Consider the following 20,280-nt stretch of genomic DNA (forward strand, 5'->3'; position numbering starts at 1 on the left):
TTCTTTTTTCACCACGATGACCAAAACAGTTCAAACAAAACCGAGACCAGAGCAGGTTATTCCTTTCCTCTCTTGCTCCTTCATCAGAAACTAGTACTTCATCCTGGCAGATCAAAGCTTAAGCCTTTGGTTTCCAAGCTAATTTCTCAAGAACCATGCAGCTACCCAGTCACTCACACAAGAACCGATTCCTCATACCATTCTTTGGTTTGACTGTTGTGCTACTAGTCTCCTTGGCTCCTCCCACCAGTTCCTGCACGGAGCAGGAGAAGAGCTCCCTTATCAAGTTCCTTTCTGGGCTCTGGAAAGATGGCGGCCTCACGGTGTCATGGCGGAGCGACACAGACTGCTGCAGCTGGGAGGGGATTACCTGCAGCCTCAATAGAGCGGTCACTGATGTTTCACTGGCTTCTCAAGGTCTTGAGGGGTCCACCTCGCCGTTCCTTGGCAACCTCACCAGCCTGTTACGTCTCAACCTATCGCGCAACTCGCTGTCTGGTGGCTTGCCACTGGAATTGGTGTCATCCAGCAGCATCATTGTCCTTGATGTCAGTTTCAACCGCTTGACAGGAGGCCTGCACAAACTGCCATCTTCAACCCCTGCCCGGCCTCTGCAGGTACTGAATATCTCGAGTAACTTACTTACTGGGCCATTTCCATCCACCATATGGAAGACAATGAATAATCTGATAGCACTCAACGCCAGCAATAACAGGTTTACTGGGGCGATACCAACTTATTTCTGCAATGGCTCACCATCCTTAGTTGTGCTTGAGCTCAGTTTCAACAAACTCAGTGGCAGCATTCCCCCAGGGCTTGGTGGTTGCTCCATGCTGACAGTGCTCAGAGGTGGCTACAACAATCTCAGTGGAACACTCCCAGATGAACTCTCCAATGCGACCTCATTGGAATGCCTCTCTTTTCCTAACAATTATTTACAGGGTGTTCTTGATAGTGCATGCATATTCAGCCTCAGAAATCTCCGAACCATTGATCTTGGAGGGAACTACTTTAATGGCAGGATTCCAGATTCTGTAGGTCAGCTCAAGAGGTTGGAGAAGTTCCAACTGGGCCACAACAACCTGTCATGAGAGCTGCCACCGACACTGAGCAACTGCAAAAATCTCATAAGAATTGACCTTAGGAGCAACTACTTCAGCGGAGAACTTACCAAGGTCAATTTCTCCAACCTATCCAGTCTAAAAACTTTAGATCTTTGGTTAAACAACTTCACTGGTGTAGTTCCAGAAAGCATCTACTCATGCAGCAATTTGACCGCGCTGCGGCTAGCAGCAAACAATTTCCATGGAGAACTCTCACCGAGAATAGGCAACCTGAAGTATCTCTACTTCTTGTCACTTGGCAAAAATAATTTCACAAACATCAGAAATACATTTCAGATCCTTAATAGCAGCAAGAAACTTAGCACCCTGCTTATTGGGAGCAACTTCAGAGGAGAGCTCATGCCACAGGATGACAGAATTGATGGCTTTGAGAATCTTCAGGTTTTGGACATGGATGGTTGCCAATTATCTGGAAAAATACCTCTATGGATATCAAGGGTCACGAATTTGGAGATGTTAATTTTAAGAAGCAATCAACTCACTGGACTAATACCAGGCTGGATCAACTCCCTAAACCATCTCTCCTTTATGGATGTGTCAAACAACAACCTTATAGGAGAAATTCCATGGAGATGGCTCCTTTCTCTTCTCTCCCTTCGTCCCCCCGCTCCCCGCTCCCCTCCTCCTCCCCTGCCCTTGCCGCTGCCCATGCCCCCCCCCCCCCGGTCTTCTGCGGGTCGGGTTGGCTCTCCTTGCTCTTCTACGGCGGCGCCCTTCCCTGGTTCGCGTTTTTGGGCGCTGGGCGACTCGGTGGAGTCGGATGATGATTCGGAGGTGTGCGCTCCCTCGATGGTGGTGCCGGTGGTGCCGTCCGTGCCTGCGGCGGGCCGCACCCGAAAGTTTGCTCCGGGTGGCCGGGGCCAGCCGGTGTCGTTTCCCTCTGGGTCGTCGGGGTGGTGGTGTGTTGGTCGGCACCGGCGGCGGGCGGGTCGGGGCCCGGCTCCTTCCCCTGATCGTGGTCTCCTCGGTCCTTCCCCGTCCGCTGTGATGTTGGGTTTGGTTGATGTGGCGTCTCCGGTCGCTGGTCCTGTTCGCCCTCCTCCTCTCCGGCCAGGGCCGGTGACGGTGGCGGCGGTCGCGCCGGCTGGTGCGGGGGCGGTTGGTGGCCAAACCCTAGATCCGGTTGGCGGCGCCTGGTCCGACTCGGGCTGGGCCGCCCGGGCCCCCGGTTCTGTCGTCCCTCGAGTCTTCCCCCCTCCCGTCTATGGGCCCGGGGCAGCCGGTTGTGGCCACTGCTTCGCGTCCGTCCCCCTCCCGGGCCTGCGGCCCCGTTTCGGCCCATTCGGCCCTCTCTGGCCTGGCCTGTTGTGGCTATTTATGGGTGCGCTGCGGTGCCTCTCCCCCCTTCCTAGGGTTTCCTGCTTCCACCGCCGATATCCGCAGGGCACATCGCCCTATCCGCCACTTCTCTAGATCCGCTTCCTCCCCACCCCCTCTCCTCCTCTCCTTCGCTGAAGTGATCGCCATGGACAAGTCTAGGGGCTCCTCCTCCGAGGCCCTTTCGGGTAGCAAGCGGGCCCGTGAAGCTTCGTCGGGCGATGGTGTTGATCTGGCCTATGAGGCGGAGCTGCGGTCGAAGCTCGAATCTGAGCGGGCGGTGCGCGTGCTGCCGGGCGAGCGGGAGGATTGGGAGGCGGGGCCAGAGTGTTCCGCCGCCAGATCTGGGGCGGCGCTCCCTGGATCTGGAGGTGCGTCGGGGTCGAGGCTGGATCCATGGTAGGCCGCTGCTGCTTCGGCTGGCGGTGGCTCCTCCTCGTCGGCGTCGCGTCCTACTCCGGCCAAGGGCCCGGTCCCTCCGCCTCGGCCTCCCCCTCGCTCGTTTGTGGCGGGCGCTGCCTCTCGCTCGGGGTCGCGCTTCGGGCCTGGCTCTTCCTCTTCGCAGGCTGGGGACCAGTGTCCTCCTTCCTCAGCTTCGAGTGCCCCTTCTACGCCCCGTGGCGATGGCATCCTGCCGCCGCCGCCTCCCCCTCCTCGACAGCATCCTGTTCCCTCGGGCCCTTCTTCGACCCTGACTTGTTTCGCTTGCCACCGCCCGAACCACTTCCAATCTAGATGCACTAACCCACCCTTCTGCCTCATTTGTCGCTCTGATGGTCATCTCACTGTGGACTGCCATAACCGTACCAAGAGCCCCCCCTTCATACAGTTTGGCTTGGATCTTCCCGGATGCTCATTCTTCGCTCTGGATGCTGATGTTCCTGTGGTGATGGCTGCGCCATCCCTCTCTAACGCGGCCATCATCACGGTGTGTGGCCAGTTGATTTCTCCGCAGACCCTCCTGGATGGTTTGAAAATATGGGCGATGGTGGCTAGGACTGGCAGGTGCGCCAGCTTTCAGAGTATGAATTTGCAATGGTTTTACCCTCCAAGGACTGTCTAAGGATGATCTCCTCGTGCACCAGTTTTACCCTCCCCCTGAACCAGCTTGTGGTATCTATTAAAGCGGCTACTTGTGGTGCCAAGGCGGTGGGCCCTCTCAGCAAGATTTGGGTGCTAGTTGATGACGTGCCAGTTGGGCTTCGATATGTGGAGTTCATGATGGCGTTTGGTAAGCTCATTGGCAAGCCCGTGGAAGTGGATTCGGAATCTTTGGGCAAGGTTGGCCCGGTTCGTCTCAGTGTTTGGTGCATCGACCCCGTCTGTGTCCATGGTTCTGTTGATGTCTTCCCTTCTCCTGAGGGTGTGCGACTTCGGGTTCGGGTGGAGGGTGCTGAACCCCGTGCTCCACCTCCGCCTCCCCCTTCCAAGCCTTCGGACCATGATGACATGCAGGGGGATGGTTCCGCTGGGGGGCATAACTCAAGTGGAGGGACTGATTCGCGTTTTACGCAATCTGAATGGGATAAGTTGGATTCGGATGAACGCGAGCTGCTTAAGGATAATGCCCCTGCTCCTAATCCTCAGAAGGAGGACTTGGCTTCCCATGGCATTGTTGGTGGTAAGGGGACCCCCTTCTCTGGTGTCTGCTCCAATGTGCCTACTCGCCCGCAGTCTCCGTCCTTCTCTCGGATCGAGGACCTTCCCGCCTCCCCCATGCGCTCCACCGAGCCCTCAACTAAGAAGAAGAAGACTTCGGTCCGGAAATTCTCGGCTAAGAGTCGGGCCTCCTCTACTTCCAAGCTTTCGGCGGCGGGTCTGGCCCGTCGTCTGGACAAGGATCTGGGCTCCGCCTCGGGGTCTGGCCCCGGGCCGGCGTCGCTGGTCCGGTGCTCCCCTATGCTCCATTCTCCGGCGTCCACGGCGCGGAAGGGCCGGCGCGTGCGCGATTCTGGCGTTTCAGTGGCGGTGCGGGCGGAACAGCGTGCCGCGGCCAGGGACCTCCCTCCTACAGGTCCGTCTGCCCTCCCATCTCTTCCTGCCTCTCCTGTTCGCCTTGTTTTACTAGCTCTATCAGATGATCATCTGCTGCATATCATGCCTGATATTGGGGTGGCTTCTATACCGGGGATGGGCTCTCCCTCCCACCTTCTTTCTGTCATTAGGGCCAACGAGGCAGCCCAAGCTTCTATTGCTAAGGCCGTGGAGGCTGCGAAGGGTGCTGGCCCTGCTGGTGCTCAGGGCCGGGCCGGGGGGTTGGAGGCGACAAATGGTTGTGGCCAGTCGTCTGCCCCCCGGCCCTTGTTAAGGTTGGGCGTCCCAAGCGATCTAAGCCTTGTGTAGCCCCGTGCAGATCGAGTCTTCATATTAAAAACCTTTCCTGCAAATGAGAGCTTTATTCTGGAATATTCGTGGTTTCGGTGCTAGGGGGCGCCGTGACCAGATTCATGACTTGGTTTGTGGTGAACATATTGACATTTTAGGGTTGGTCAAAACGTTTAAGGAATCCTTTTCCCCTTCTGAACTCTCTGCGATAGCTGGGATGGATAGTTTTGACTGGCACTCTCTCCCTGCTTCGGGCCATTCTGGGGGTATCTTGATCGGGTCCAAGTGGGACGTTTTTGATTTCATTGCTTTTGATCATGGTATCTTTTGGGCTAGTTGTGTGGTTCACCATCGTCAGTTGAACACTTTGTGGGAATTTATGGTGGTATACGGCCCTGCGAATCACACGCTTGCTCCTCTTTTTTTGGATGAACTTTCGATTAACATTGAAGCTTGTAATATTCCTCTTTTAATTGGGGGAGATTTCAATTTGTTACGTTCTCCGGCCGACAAGAACAATCCTAATTTCTCTTGGCCTCTTGCCAATGCTTTTAATGATTTCATTAGCAATTGTGCGCTTCTTGAGCTCCCTAGGGTGGAGGCGCGATTCACCTGGTCTAACCATCAATCCTCGCATGTCCGGTCGGTGTTGGACAGGGTTTTTGTTTCTGATTAATGGGACTCGCTGTGTCCCCGCGCGTTGCTTAAGGCCAGGCCTGCGGTGGGCTCTGATCATGTTCCCCTGATCCTGGATGTCGGTATCCTTTCACTTGTCTCTCCCTCCCATTTCCAGTTTGATGCGTCTTGGCTTGTTGTTGAGGGTTTTTGTGACATGATGCTTTCTAAGATTACTAATCTTCTAGCTTCCCCTCATCGTTCCTTTGGTCCCATGGATGATTGGCACAAGTTGTCTTATGAGCTGCGTAAATTCTTGAGGGGGTGGTCTCGGAATAGGGCGGCCGATCTGCGTAGAGACAAAGAGTCTCTTGAATCTCAAATCCGGGATTTGGACCAATCTGCTGACACATCTAGGCTCTCCGCCTCTCAGTGGGCCACTCGCTACTCCCTGGAAGACGCTTTGATGGTGCTTCACCAGCAGTCAGAAATTTACTGGCGCCAACGAGGTGCCCTCAACTGGACCTTGAAGGGTGATGCTATGACGGCATATTTCTTTGCGATCGCGAATGGCAGACGCCGCAGATGCTTCATTGACACTCTATTGATTGACGGCGTTAAAATTTTGGACCAGTCCCTCATCATGAATCACATTGTTAGCTTCTATTCCAATCTACTCGGCTCTAAGCCGGACCCTGGGTTTGGCCTCTGCTCTGACTTCTGGGACGAGGGGTCTAAGATCTCTCCGGGCGAAAATTCGGGCCTGATGGTCCCCTTATCTGACGATGAGATCTGGCAGGTGATCAGCTCGGCTAACCTGAACGCTGCTTCCGGCCCAGATGGTTTTTCTATCCCCTTCTTCAAAAAATTCTGGCAGCAGTTGCGGCCTCTCATTTGTAATATTATCCATGGGTTCTGGTTGGGTACGGTGGATATCTCTCGCCTTAATTACGTTGTCATTTCCCTTATTCCTAAAGTCAAGGGCGCGGACTTGATCTCGCAATTCAGGCCGATTGCCCTTATTAATAACTTCGCCAAGTTTCCGGCTAAAGGGCTAGCCACTCGCCTCTCCCCCATTGCCCATCGTACCATTAGTCCTTTCCAGTCGGCTTTCATTAAGGGTCGTTTCATTCTAGAAGGGGTTCTCTGCTTGCATGAAATCGTTCATGACCTTAAGATTCACAAGTCAAAAGCGGTGATTCTAAAATTAGACTTTGAGAAGGCATATGACTCGGTGAGTTGGCCTTTTTACGTAGAGTTTTATTGGTCAAAGGGTTTGAGGGGCCCCTTGTCCATAGAATTCTGCAGTTGGTCTCGGGAGGCCACACTGCCATCAATGTTAATGGTCAGGTTAGCAAATTCTTTGCCAATGGTAGGGGCCTGCGGCAAGGCGATCCTGCCTCTCCCATTTTATTTAATTTTGTTGTGGATGCTTTATCTCGCCTGCTTTCCAGGGCTGCCACCTGTGGGCCCATTACTCCGGTTTGTTCTAATCTTATTCCCCATGGTCTGACCCATCTCCAATACGCGGACGACACTATTATTATGGTCGAGTTGAATGAGGCCTGCCTTGCCCACCTCAAATTTATCTTATTATGCTTCGAGGCGATGTCGGGGCTTAAGATTAACTTCGCCAAGAGCGAAGTGGTTGTGACTGGTGTGGAAGAGTCGAAAGCCGCACGAGTGGCCCACCTTCTTAACTGTAAGCTGGGCTCCTATCCGTTCAAGTACTTGGGTTTGCCTATTTCCCCGGATGTGCTTCATGCCAAAGATTTTGCCCCGGTAGTCACAAAGGTGGAGAACAGGGTCCTTCCCTGTCGGGGTAGATATAACTCGAATGCGGGTAAGGTGGCCCTAATTAATACTTGCCTCTCCTCCCTCCCCATGTACCTTATGGGCTTCTATCTCTTGTCGGCTGGGACTCATGCTAGTTTTGATAAACACCGTGGGGCGTTCTACTGGAATGCAGGGGACAATCGTCGCAAATACCGCTTCGTCAAATGGAAATTGATGTGTAGGCCCAAAAACCTTGGGGGGTTAGGAATTCTTAATACTTCCATCATGAATCAATGCTTGTTGATTAAATGGTGGTGGAAGATTATGAGTGCTGAGGATCAACCCCTTTGGTTGTCGATCCTTAAGGCTAAATATTTTCCGTCTTCGAACCCGATGTTTGCTTTGCCGCGTGGTGGCTCTCAGTTTTGGAAGTCTCTGGTCAAAGTTAGACCTGTTTTCAATCTTTCGTTAAGTTTGTTGTTGGGGACGGATCCTCGATTAGGTTTTGGCTTGATTGGTGGTATGGAGATTCACCCCTCTCGGTGACCTTCCCTACCCTTTTCTCTTACTGCTCTGATCCTAATATTTCTATTGCGAAGCTTGCGTCCCAGGGGTGGAACCTAGCCTTTCGTCGCTCTCTGTCGCCTGTAGAGCTTGAAGATTGGCAACGTCTTACTGCCCTCTTCCCTACGCTCTCGACGGTCAGGGATTCGGTGCTTTGGCCGCTTTCTGCCTCTGGACGTTTCTCTGTTAAGTCTCTCTATTCCAAGCTCGTTGGTGGCACGCCTACCAATCGTTTTTCCCAAATTTGGAAGGCCCGTATTCCCCCTAAGATTAAAATCTTCTTGTGGCAAGCTTTCCGAGGCCGGTTGCCCTCGGCTGACCAAATCCGTAAGAGAAATGGGCCGGGCTCCCAATTTTGCGCCCTTTGCGGTGATGTGGAAGACTCGGAACATATCTTTTTTCACTATACCTGGCTAAGCTTGTTTGGAGTTGCGTGCGGGACTGGCTTCGTGTCTCTTAGGCCCCTGCCTCCTTTGCCGAGCTGCGCAGCTTGGCTTCCAACCTCTCCGGTGTATCTAGGCGCATCTTTTGGGTGGGCTTGGGGGCTTTATGCTGGTCCCTGTGGACAACTAGGAACAAATTTACTATCGAGCATGTGTTTCCGGCTAAACCGGCTGACTGCTTATTTAAATCGTGTGCTTTCCTGTAGCAGTGGAAATCATTGACTAAGGTCGACGACCAAGAGGCGCTTTCTATGCTGATCTACAAAATTCGGACGACGGCGTCTCAGTTATGCAGACAAGAGCAGGATGCTTGATTGCTTCTTTTGGGCCGGATGCTTTAGCTTCAGTTAGACCTTTCTCTTCCGGCTTGCGTGCCGTGTACTGGCGAGGGAGCCATGTACCTGACTTTTTATCCTCCGTCGTCTCGCCCAGCGTTGGGGCTTGGGTGTGTTTGATACGTATCTGTGATGCTGTTGCTACCTTGCCTTTTGGCTTTATTTATAAAGTCGGGAGTATGCCTTCTCTCTAAAAATTGGAGAAATTCCATTGACCTTGACGGAGATGCCAATGCTAAAATCAACTGAGAACTCAAGTCATTTGGGCCCAAAGGTCTTTGAGCTGCCTCTTTATATTGATCCATCACTTCAATACCTTGCAGATACATCTTTCCCACTAGTGTTGAATCTAAGCAACAACAACTTCACAGGTGTGATTCCCCCACAGATTGGTCAGTTGAAAGTTCTTGTTGCACTTGATTTCAGCTTCAACGAGCTATCAGGACAGATCCCAGGATCAGTACGCAATCTCACAAACCTGCAGGTCCTAGACTTGTCCAACAACAATCTCACAGGTGCAATCCCAGCTGCATTGAACAGCTTGCACTTCCTTGCAGCGTTTAATGTTTCTGGCAATGACTTAGAAGGCCCTATTCCATCTGGAGGACAGTTCAACACATTTGAGAGCTCTAGCTTTTATGGGAATACAAAACTCTGTGGGTCTATGCTCATTCACAAATGTGGTTCAGCAGAAGCACCTCCGGCCATTATTCTGTCAAAAAAACAAACTGATTACAAGGTGGCTTTCGTGACTGCCTTTAGTGCGTTCTTTGGTGTAGGGGTGTTGTATGATCAGACAGTCCTATCGAGGTATTTTGGCTAGTATTACTCCAATATACATATCTGTTTATTGCCAACTTAGATCATATTAGGCTGCTATCTAGGCTTAGCAGCATGTCCAGTGATGAATAAGCTTATGCTCTAGGTATGAGTCATAAACTCATAATTAGGTCTACAAGATATTCTAGGATCAAGGGTTATTCTACTTCTTGGAGATGTAAAAGTATGTAATATTGTGGGACGGTGTAAACTGAAGAAATATTATTAATACAATGAGAAGTTGACATTCTCGACTCTGCTGTGACTCTTTTCAGAGCATAAAAATCATTGTAACTTTAATTCATTATTTCCTTTGCTTGCTGAGCATTGAGCAATACATAACACTGGCGTCATGCTACTTTTTTAGGTATAAGACCAGTACTACTACTAGTGCACCATAATCTGTGAAAACGTACAAAGCAGAGAACGTCCAATTTTGTAGCTGAGCGCATTTTGTGAGGAGTGCATCCCAAGGTTTTGTGTGCCCACGACGCTAATCTGTAGCCGAAACTACTCCACGTACGACGGTTTACAATCCGATTGTCATACTACAAGTGATCCAACGACATCTGTAGCTACGCGGCACGCGCCCCATTCTCAATTCAGACGATTCTTTTCACAGGAAGTTAAATTTCACCACGTACCTTGGGAGCGTGTGTCCACGGACCTGCTTCCCTAGCCTCCGTCCGCCAGCGCTACCCAATCCGATTGAGTTCTGGTCAAGTGCGTCCTACTCAGAAGGAACAGTGAGTGCCAGCCACTTCGAGTTCTCTCCAGATCATAACAGATATATTATAACCCACATGTAAAGTAATATTCTCATGTTCTTTGTCTTACAGACTGAACCACTCTACTCTGATCAACGACAGATGAACAAGTAGGAAGAAAGAGAGCCCGTATAATGTTACAGCGCAAAGGGCACAAGGCATCAGTATCAAGTTGATACTATCAACCGTCCACCAGGTCCATTAATCTATCTGGAGGAGGACAAACTCGAACATTGGTTCGCCAGCGCAAAGTGATGTAACCTCTATCATGATCAATGATGGACACTCCAACAACAGGAAATCAAATGAACTGCAGCTACACATACTCAAGAGCATAAAAACAGCATCAACCTAAAAGAAATGGAAAGCAGTCCTTGCTCACACAAACAACTTTCAACCAATTAATCCAAGGCGAAGGTCAGGCAAGAGCACAGATGAAGCGAAGGGAATGATTGGTTCAACAGATTGGGACAATCTCAGTTTGTTCATCCATAGCAACACGTCTGTAAAAGAAGAACATCAATCGAACATACAGGAATTTTTCTACGTAAATTATTTAATTCCAAGGTAAATGCAGAATACAATTCAATACAAAATTCTGTCGCGCTATATTTTATAGAGAAATGTTCATTTTGAACATTTTGAAAAGATCACTATAGTTTTACTATGCTGTAAAAAGAAAACAACCTTTTGCGAAAACACCTTGTGGTGTTCAATCCTAGGATTCATCAATTCTAGAATGTCATAAATCAGAGAGGCCCTTGGCTGTGTTCATTGACCCTAAAAAGGTTCTGTTCACACAGTGCGTACTTTTTGGCTACCAGTTGCAGCTTGACATGTAGTATTACAAGAGTCGTTTCACATTGCTGTATAGGAGCAGAATATCAAGAAAAAACATAGTGCACATGATGGATACCTTAACTACTGATTACAACTAATCTTAACTACTGATTACAACTAATAAAATGGACACTGATTCTTGTTAAGTCGACAAATGATGAAACAATTATTATGGACTAGAATGAAATGCGACTGCTTCTCACTCAATCATTGAAAAAGAAAAGAACAACATATCATTTGTTTATTGTACACAATAAAGATTAGATGCCACAGAATTTCAACCTCCTGCTGATTCAGTTGCACCGGGTGGGTGTTATTATTTTGTGTAAGAAAAAAATGTAGCTGTCATCAGATAAGTTGTAAAAATGTTCAGCCTTGCTTTAAGTCAAACCCAACTAACCCCTGTTATATAGGTGATGTCGCTGTTGTGGGTAGGTGTGCATAGCTTAAAAATTATCCTTCTTATGTATTGCAGATAATACTAGGCAATAATGACACAGGACTGACTACACGGAATTAGGAAAGCTAGGGCAAGATTCTGGGGGAATCATGCAACCAAGCCAGCTTGCATGGCATGCATCCTGCCAATACGAGCGAAGGGGTGCCAGATGCCGAAAAGAACTAGGTTTGAGCAACATTAACAATCTAAGAAAGGCCATATGACGATAGCTACAACACATCATTCAATCAATCAACAGCACTTAGGTAGTGGCAGTGGATCTAGGAGACCAGGGTAGTGGCAATGCTCTTCCTTGATTCTTTGGCAAACTGCACACTCATGTAGAAAAGTTTCAATCTCCTGGCCTTGCGCCAATAAAATAGCTTTTTTACCCTTTGATAGGTAGCCACAATGCCTGAATGGCCTCCTATGGGACATCTTCTCTAAATCATGTAAGTGCGTCAACCCTGACATCGATGATGGAGTTTAATTGCAAAGTTGATAGGATAAGAGGTCAGACTAAGATTAACAAACCAGTTTGTGCTTGGAAGTCAGACTCGTGAATAAATTAGTGGATATGCAATCGCAGCTAATCTTTGACCAGATTTTCTTGTCATCGCGATGACCAGAAGGGATGAAATGAGACAGAGACCAGAGCAGGTTGCTCCTTTCCTCTCTTGCTCTTTCTTCAAGAGAAACTAGTACTTCATCCTGCCAGACCAAAGCTTACGCTTGTGGTTTACAGGCTAATTTCTAGTCGCTCACGTAGGTAGTGATTTCACATACCTTTCTTTGGGCTGACTATTGTGCTACTAGTCTCCTTGGCAACAGCAGTCAATCCTAGACCCATTTCTTTTCCTTTTCTTGAGTGCGACCTGAAAGAGGATCAAACAAAACGGAGACATGAGCTGCCTGTTCCATTCCTCTCGTGATCTTCACCAGCCCATTGGTTCCCTTGCTAGCTTCTTCAGAAAGCCATGCGGTCACACCATTGCCCAAACAGCAGCAGATTTCCCTTGCCTTTTCTAGGATTGGCTCTCGTGCTGCTGATATCCTTGGCCCCTCCGACCAGCTCCTGCACGGAGCAGGAGAAGAGCTCCCTCCTCCAGCTCCTTGCTGGGTTCTCGCAGGACGGCGGCCTCGGGGCGTCATGGCGGAACGATACGGACTGCTGCACTTGGGAAGGGATCACCTGCAGCCCCAACAGGACGGTCAGTGATGTTTTCTTGGCCTCTCGAGGCCTCGAGGGGTCCATCTCGCAGTTCATTGGAAATCTCACCGGCTTGTTGCGCATCAACCTGTCGTGCAACTCACTGTCCGGTGGCTTGCCGCTAGAATTGGTGTCATCCAGCAGCATCCTTGTCCTTGATGTCAGTTTCAACCGCCTGACAGGAGCACTGAGCGAGCTGCCATCTTCAACCCCTGCACGGCCTCTGCAGGTAGTGAACATCTCAAGCAACTTGTTTACAGGAAGGTTTCCATCCACAACATGGGAAGTGATGAAGAGCCTGGTCGCGCTCAATGCCAGCAACAATAGTTTTACTGGGCAGCTACCAACTACACTCTGTCTCAGCGCACCATCTTTTGCTGTGCTTGAACTCAGTTTTAACGAATTCAGTGGAAACATTCCTCCTGGACTCGGTAATTGCTCCATGCTGAAATTGCTCGGCGCTGGCTACAACAACCTCAGTGGGACTCTTCCAGACGAGGTATTCAAAGTCACCTCATTAGAGCACCTCTCTTTACCTAACAATTGGTTAGAAGGAGCACTTGATGGCATCATCAAGCTCACAAATCTGGTCACCCTTGATCTTGGGGGCAACAAGCTCAGCGGCAATATTCCGGATTCCATAGGTCAGCTGAAGAGTTTGGAGAAGCTGCATTTGGAACAAAACCACATATCAGGGGAGCTGCCATCAGCTTTGAGCAATTGCACACATCTCACAACAATTAGCTTAAAGGGCAACCAATTCCATGGAGAACTTACCAAGGTCAACTTCTCAAACCTGCCCAATCTAAAAAAAATAGATCTTCTGCACAATAACTTCATCGGCAACATTCCAGAAAGCTTATACTCGTGCAACAATCTGACTGCACTACGGCTCTCGGGCAATCATTTACATGGCCAATTGTCAGAAAAGATAGGCAATCTGAAGTCTCTCTCGTTTCTATCAGTTGCTAACCTCTCCCTTACGAACATCACAAGAACACTTCAGATCCTTGGGAGATCCAGGAGCCTGACCAACCTTTTTATTGGGTCTAACTTCCTGCATGAGGCCATACCAGAGGATGACAGCATTGGTGGTTTTGAAAATCTTCAGGTTCTTTCTATGAGTGATTGTTCATTGTCTGGAACAATACCTGGTTGGTTATCCAAGCTCACAAATTTAAGGATGCTATTTTTGCAAAGCAATCAACTAACTGGACCAATACCTGAATGGACCAGCAGCCTGAACTTGCTCTTCTATTTAGACATATCAAACAACAGCTTCACAGGTGAAATTTCAACTGCCTTAATGGAGATGCCAATGCTAAAATCAGACAGGACTGCGCCAAAGGTCTTCTTTGAACTGCCTGTTTATCTTTTCAGTCCATTTATCCAATACCTCAAACCTGGTGCTTTTCCTAAAGTGCTTAATCTAGCCATCAATAATTTCACTGGTGCGATCCCGGAGGAGATCGGTCAGTTAAGAGCACTCGTCGCACTCAATTTAAGCTCCAACAAATTATCAGGAGAGATCCCTCAAGAGATCTGCAACCTCAGGAACCTGCAGGTGCTCGACTTGTCTGTTAATCATCTTACTGGTATAATTCCAGCTGCACTGAACAATCTGAACTTCCTTTCTGAGTTCGACATTACTAACAATGACCTAGAAGGCCCTATTCCAACCGGAGGGCAGCTTAGCACGTTTCCAGATTCTAGCTTTGATGGAAACCAAAAATTGTGTGGTCCTGTGATTGCAAACCCTTGCGGTTCAGCCGTAGCAGATCCAGAGCTCACCAACTCCAGAGAACAGATCAGCACTAAGGCCATCTTTGCGATTGCCTTTGGTGCTTTCTTTGGAGTAGGAGTCCTATATGATCAGATGGTCCTAACCAGATATTTTGGCTAGAACCTTGCAACTGTTATCAGTTTATCATCGCCCAAACCATGACGTGATCTCAAGTGGTTCTCAGTTCAGGAAGACCAATTCAGTGGCTCCAGACCCAGCAAGAACAATATCCCTTGTAAACCTGCTATCTTGAGTTAGTGATGTTCATCGTTGTACTCCATGTAACAGAAACATGATTAACGAGTGAACAACATCAACAGTGTGTAAGCACATTATTATTGTGGAACGTGTAACTATTTGGTCAGTATTTACTTTGATACATAGGCATACAGTGATGAATGTTTCTCTTGGAGAAAGTTGACTAGAGGAGGACACATAATAAGCAAAATCGCCAAAGCACACATAAGCAATCTGCAGTCTGGCACACTCAAATCTGTAACTATTTGCAGTCTAGCAATCTGTAACTCCAAGTCTCCAACCCAGGATCGCAAGTATCCACAGAAAACAACACTGGCGCTGAGAGAAAATTCAGAAATGTCAACAAAGCTAGCACTACAATGTGGCACGAATTAAGCACCTGCTCCGTGGTTTCTACAATATACCTCGGCAAAGGGCTCACGTCATGTTCGGCCTTGGTCGAATCTCCGGTCCCCTGCCTGCCTGGCCTCCTCGGACCAGCTGAGGCGGGAGGCGAACCGCCGCACGCCGCCGTAAAGGGTCGCCGCGTGGACGGATTTGAACTTAAAACGAGACTAGCGAACAATTGAACATCAACCAGGCGCCCAAGTATTATTTTTTCCTCGGACTTCCTTTTTTTTTCCAGATATATACCTTCTGAGTGCGCGACACTGGACCTGTTTCCTAGCCTCCGGTGTCCGTCCTCCAGCGAGCTTAGCGAACTCGGAGCAGCCGGCCCACCGCCACGCGGGGTCGCCGGGAGTCGCCGCATCCCCCTCGCCAGAGAGCTCCGGGAGGGGGAGGCTTGGTTCGATTTCTGCCTGGCCTCTGGCCACCAGAAGTGGGAGTGCGGCGGTGCGGCGGTCCTCGGGACGCCGGCGCATTGAGTTGGGCAGGACTCGACGTTGGGCCGTACGGGGGGCAGTATTTGGGTTAGCTTATAGATAACAGTTTGGGCTGGCTTCATCTTGGGCTTCAAATTGGGTGGGCTTAGGGATGTTACAGTGCCTAGAAAAAGATAAAATTGTACATGCTCCTTTTTTGTGGGAAAGGAACTTTCATTACTCAAATAGGATGATTACAATCAGCAGCTACAATGCTAGCAATATCCTCTAGGGTATTGCCAACCCAGCATAGAAATATCCAGCCAGCATACAGTACGATGTTGTAGGAGTGTGACTAACAACATTTGCATGACGACTTATCTTAGCTAAGCTTATTGTACATATTCCTATTGGTCGTCCACAAATGATCAATTCTGATTTCTAAAAAAATGATCAGTTTCTGACAAATTTTTTTTCTGCCCCCAAAAAATGCTTGCAAGATTTGCAAATAGTGCTAGTGTTTTGAGTATACACATATTAATTATTTTAATTTAATTTTAAACTAATGAAGTGGGTTCCAAGATATGACACAAGTGGGCATTTACACGCAATGATATACACCCCTATAAATATTAAGTGTAGAATGATATACACCCCAAGTGTATTTACGATTGGTTGCCTTGTATTTAGCCGAGCCGAGCTAGAGAGAAGTTGGTATGAACTTTTGCTCGTCCAACTAAAGCTAGTTGCACTGTTGTATGAACTTCTGCAGGTTGACCTAAACTAACTCAATTGTACATATCTTAACCTAGGGACCAAATATGTGCATGTAGAAGTAAAAATAATAATTTAGAATTTCAGTTGATGTCTTGTGTTTCCAGCAAGTGGTTTAGCTGAGAGATTGACAACTCTAGCTAGTAACAAAAAATGACAACTCTCGCAATAGATATTGGCAAAGCATGACACTCTCAAGTGAGCTACTCAACTATGCTCAATCCAAATGTGAACAATAAAGAACACTGGAGTACGTAAACACTGGTTATCACAAAACTTGATTCTGAACTAGTACAACACTATAGGCAACATGCTTCCCTTTTAACTCTTACCTACTACCTAGAAAAAGAACACATGCCCACCAAAATTTACATTTTTTTCAGTAACCTTTTAGAAGTTATACTGATAGGTGTTCTGGTCGGTAAGTAATACTGTATTAAATATAATAAATTCAGCAGCGGTCAATTGAGGTTGAGAGAATAAGCTAAATACCTTATTCCATGTGCAAAGGGTTCATCTCTCTACTCGGGATCTGCTTTCCCCATCGGAAGTTCATCTTCAGCCGTTTGGTCGTTTTGGGTTATGTTTGATGAGATCATAATCTTCAAAGAAAACAACATGACATGTCACAGGGGATTTGGAACTAGATGTCTGATACACATATTAATTATTATATTTGTCTAAATGGGTTGGCCCACAGGTTAAAGGTCATACATGCATCTAACCATGCATTAACCTTTCTGAGGTCCATAAACCAAAAGAAGAGGTACACCTCTTTGTCTAACCCACAAGATTTGCTTTTCTTTAGTGTGGTAGGATGTATGAGGGAGACCATGTCACCGAAAAACGCTTTGACTTTTTTTTCCGGAGACCCTACCTCTTTTTTTATAGGGAGCGGGAACCCTACATCTTTGTCTAACCCACACTATTTGAACCTCAGTCTTGCTGCTTAATTGCTAAAGGCTTACTCTTACTTGTTGGAACCACTATACTTGCGACCATGTCAAAGGCGATCTACTATGCTCACAGACACATATCCATCAACTGACAGTTTGAGGGGTTCGGCTATAGATGCTCTAAGCGTTCATAGACACATGCCCATCAGCTTACGATCTTCTCCTTCCAAGTGGGGAACTGTGACTCTGTGAGGTGGACTTTTTGTACAAAGCAATAAGAATTTGAGGTGGGCTTTTTGTACAAAGCAATAAGAATTCGAGACCCCCCACAAAGTCGTAAAGTGGTACGCGTGCAGTTGCAATCTTCAAAGTCTGTTGTCATGCTTCTATACGTCATAATAAACAGAATAATTTGTAAGAGAAGATTGCATCTGAAGTAGGAGCAAACCTTAATAGCATCCACGCTAGATTTAATATGAAATGTTATTACCCACATGTACAATGATCCATGACATATATGCACTCCCATTGAAATACAATGACACTCTACTTGACACCAAATATTATAGCCACTCAACTACCAGCGAGACACCGGTAGTCAACACTCGACTTAACACGGCATATTATTAGCAACTCGGAAAAAAAATTAGGTGGCATCAAAATGACATCACCAAAAATTTCAAACAGAAATATTCAACAAAACTGACAGAATCTGAATGGACAACTCTTGTTTTTTTATTTAGGAAATGGTAGTTTAGCATGCTTTCAGAATGGACAGTTTCAGGAAACTGTCAAACAAAAATATTCAGAATGGGAAGTTCCACCACAACACCATGCAGCAACTATTTTTCATACAGCAGGTACACCAAGAAAGTTCACATGCCTTCACTTGGCTTGGCTCTCGTGCTGCTGGTCTCTTTGGTCTCTCCGACCAGCTCCTGCACCGAGCAGGAGAAGAGCTCCCTTCTCCAGCTCCTCGCCGGGCTCTCGCAGGACGGCGGCCTCACGACGTCGTGGCGGCACGACACCGACTGCTGCACATGGGAAGGGATCACCTGCAACCAAGATAGGAAGGTCACTGATGTTTCGTTGGCTTCTCGAGGCCTCGAGGGGCCCATCTCGCCGTTCCTTGGCAACCTCACCGGACTTTTGCGCCTCAACCTTTCCCAAAACTTGTTGTCTGGTGGCTTGCCACTGGAATTAGTGTCATCCAGCAGCATCCTTGTTCTTGACATCAGCTTCAACCGCCTCACAGGAGGCCTGAGCGAGCTGCCATCTTCAACCCCTGCGCGGCTTCTGCAGGTACTCAACATCTCAAGCAACTGGCTTACAGGCATATTACCATCCACAACATGGGAGGTGATGAAGAGCCTGGTCGTTCTTAATGCTAGTTCCAACAGATTTACTGGTCAGATACCAACTACACAATGTGTTAGCGCGCCATCTTTTGTTGTGCTTGAGCTCAGTTTCAACCAACTCAGTGGGAACATCCCTCCAGGACTCAGTAATTGCTCGGTGCTGAAATTGATTGGTGTTGGCTACAACAACCTCAATGGCACACTTCCAAATGAACTCTTCAACGTAACCACGTTAGAGCACCTCTCGTTGCCTAACAATAGGTTAGAAGGAGCTCTCGATGGCATTAGCAAGCTCACAAATCTGGTCACCCTTGATCTTGGCGGGAATGAGCTCAGCGGCAATATTCCAGAGTCTATAGGTGATCTGAAGAGATTGGAGGAGCTGCATTTGGAACACAACAACATGTCAGGGGAGCTGCCAGCAGCTCTAGGAAACTGCACAAATCTTGTAACAATTGACCTCAAGGCAAACCAATTTAGTGGAGAACTTACCAAGGTCAACTTCGTAAGCCTGTCCAATCTAAAAAAACTAGATCTTCTTTCCAATAACTTCACCGGCACAGTTCCAGAAAGCATATACTCCTGCAGCAAGCTGACGACACTACGGCTATCTTACAATCCTTTCCATGGTCAATTGTCAGAAAAAATAGGCAATCTGAAGTCCCTCTTATTCCTATCACTTGCTAATAACTCTCTTACAAATATCACAAGAACACTTCAGATGCTTAGCAGTTCCAGGAGCCTCACCACCCTTTATATTGGGTGCAACTTCCTGCATGAGACCATGCCGGAGGATGTCAGCATTGATGGTTTTCAGAATCTCCAGGTTCTTTATATAAATCATTGTTCATTGTCTGGAAAAATACCTGATTGGCTATCAAAGCTACCGAATTTGGGGATGCTATTTTTGCAAGGCAATCAACTAACTGGACCGATACCTGAATGGATCAGCAGCCTAAATTTTCTCTTCTCTCTAGATATATCAAACAACAGCCTTACAGGGGAAATTCCAAGGGCCTTAATGGAGATGCCAATGCTAGAATCAGATAATACTGCACCAAAGGTATTCTTTGAGCTGCCTGTTTGGAACAAGAACCAATTTCTGCAATACCTCACGCCCAGTGCTTTTCCTAAAGAGCTTAATCTAGCCATGAATAATTTCACTGGTATGATTCCGGCAGAGATCGGTAGGTTACAAGGACTATTTTCACTTAACTTGAGCTCCAACAGATTATCTGGAGAGATACCCGAACAGATCTGCAATCTCACGAACCTGCAGATGCTCGACTTGTCTGGTAATCATCTCACTGGTAAGATTCCAGCTGCATTGAACAATCTGCACTTCCTTTCCAGATTCAACATTTCTAATAATGACCTAGAAGGCCCTATTCCAAACATGGGCCAGTTCAGCACGTTTCCGGATTCTAGCTTTGGTGGAAACCCAAAACTGTGTGGCCCTATGGTTGCAAACCATTGTGGTTCGGCAGAAGCAAGTCCAGTTTCCATTGACCCCATAAAACAGATTGGTAGTGAGGCCATCATCTTTATGACCGCCTTCGGTGTTTTCTTTGGAGTAGGAGTCCTATATGATCAGAAAGTCTTAGCTAGACATTTTGGCTGAAACCATGTAACCGTTATCACCGTTAACAAATGGTTAATATTTGTAAGTATTGAGTATAGAATATAAGAACATTTGACTCTGCAGTCCAGTAAAGAAAATCTACAGGGAAAGCACACAAGAGGCGCTCCAATGATAACTTATCACAAAAAATGTCATTTTTCGTCTCCTTTGTAGCCTCTCCTGCCTAAAGCTGATTTAGTAAGAATACTTTTC

The 20,280-nt window shown here is 47.8% G+C and overlaps 3 protein-coding genes and 1 pseudogene across 3 annotated transcripts; all 4 read left to right on the top strand.

Annotated features, from left to right (window-relative positions):
- Positions 1-9,322, top strand: LOC125516614 (tyrosine-sulfated glycopeptide receptor 1-like; annotated as a pseudogene).
- LOC147964302 (uncharacterized) lies at positions 3,383-8,511 on the top strand. Its single transcript, XM_087529403.1, has 2 exons — positions 3,383-4,455; positions 8,371-8,511. The coding sequence occupies exons 1-2, from the start codon at positions 3,477-3,479 to the stop codon at positions 8,388-8,390; spliced, it is 999 nt and encodes a 332-aa protein (XP_087385529.1). The 5' UTR covers positions 3,383-3,476; the 3' UTR covers positions 8,391-8,511.
- Positions 9,323-11,531: 2,209 nt separating the features above from the next.
- Positions 11,532-14,734, top strand: LOC125528847 (tyrosine-sulfated glycopeptide receptor 1-like). The gene has a single exon (XM_087526840.1). The coding sequence runs from the start codon at positions 12,342-12,344 to the stop codon at positions 14,475-14,477; it is 2,136 nt and encodes a 711-aa protein (XP_087382966.1). The 5' UTR covers positions 11,532-12,341; the 3' UTR covers positions 14,478-14,734.
- A 3,218-nt stretch (positions 14,735-17,952) lies between these two features.
- On the top strand, positions 17,953-20,067 carry LOC125541554 (uncharacterized). The gene has a single exon (XM_087529404.1). It carries the CDS (start codon positions 17,968-17,970, stop codon positions 20,065-20,067), a length of 2,100 nt encoding a protein of 699 aa, XP_087385530.1. The 5' UTR covers positions 17,953-17,967.
- The last annotated feature ends 213 nt before the right edge of the window (positions 20,068-20,280 follow it).

Source organism: Triticum urartu, chromosome 6A (assembly GCF_056163025.1).
Source record: "Triticum urartu cultivar PI428250 chromosome 6A, HENAU_Tu73, whole genome shotgun sequence".
Lineage (NCBI taxonomy): Eukaryota > Viridiplantae > Streptophyta > Magnoliopsida > Poales > Poaceae > Triticum > Triticum urartu.

Coding starts and splice junctions, on each gene's coding strand:
- LOC125541554 (XM_087529404.1), top strand. CDS start 17,968: ATGCCTTCACTTGGCTTGGCTCTCGTGCTGCTGGTCTCTTTGGTCTCT.
- LOC147964302 (XM_087529403.1), top strand. CDS start 3,477: ATGGTTTTACCCTCCAAGGACTGTCTAAGGATGATCTCCTCGTGCACC. Junction 4,456..8,370: donor CAGGGACCTCCCTCCTACAG/GTCCGTCTGCCC, acceptor GCTTTCCTGTAG/CAGTGGAAATCATTGACTAA.
- LOC125528847 (XM_087526840.1), top strand. CDS start 12,342: ATGCGGTCACACCATTGCCCAAACAGCAGCAGATTTCCCTTGCCTTTT.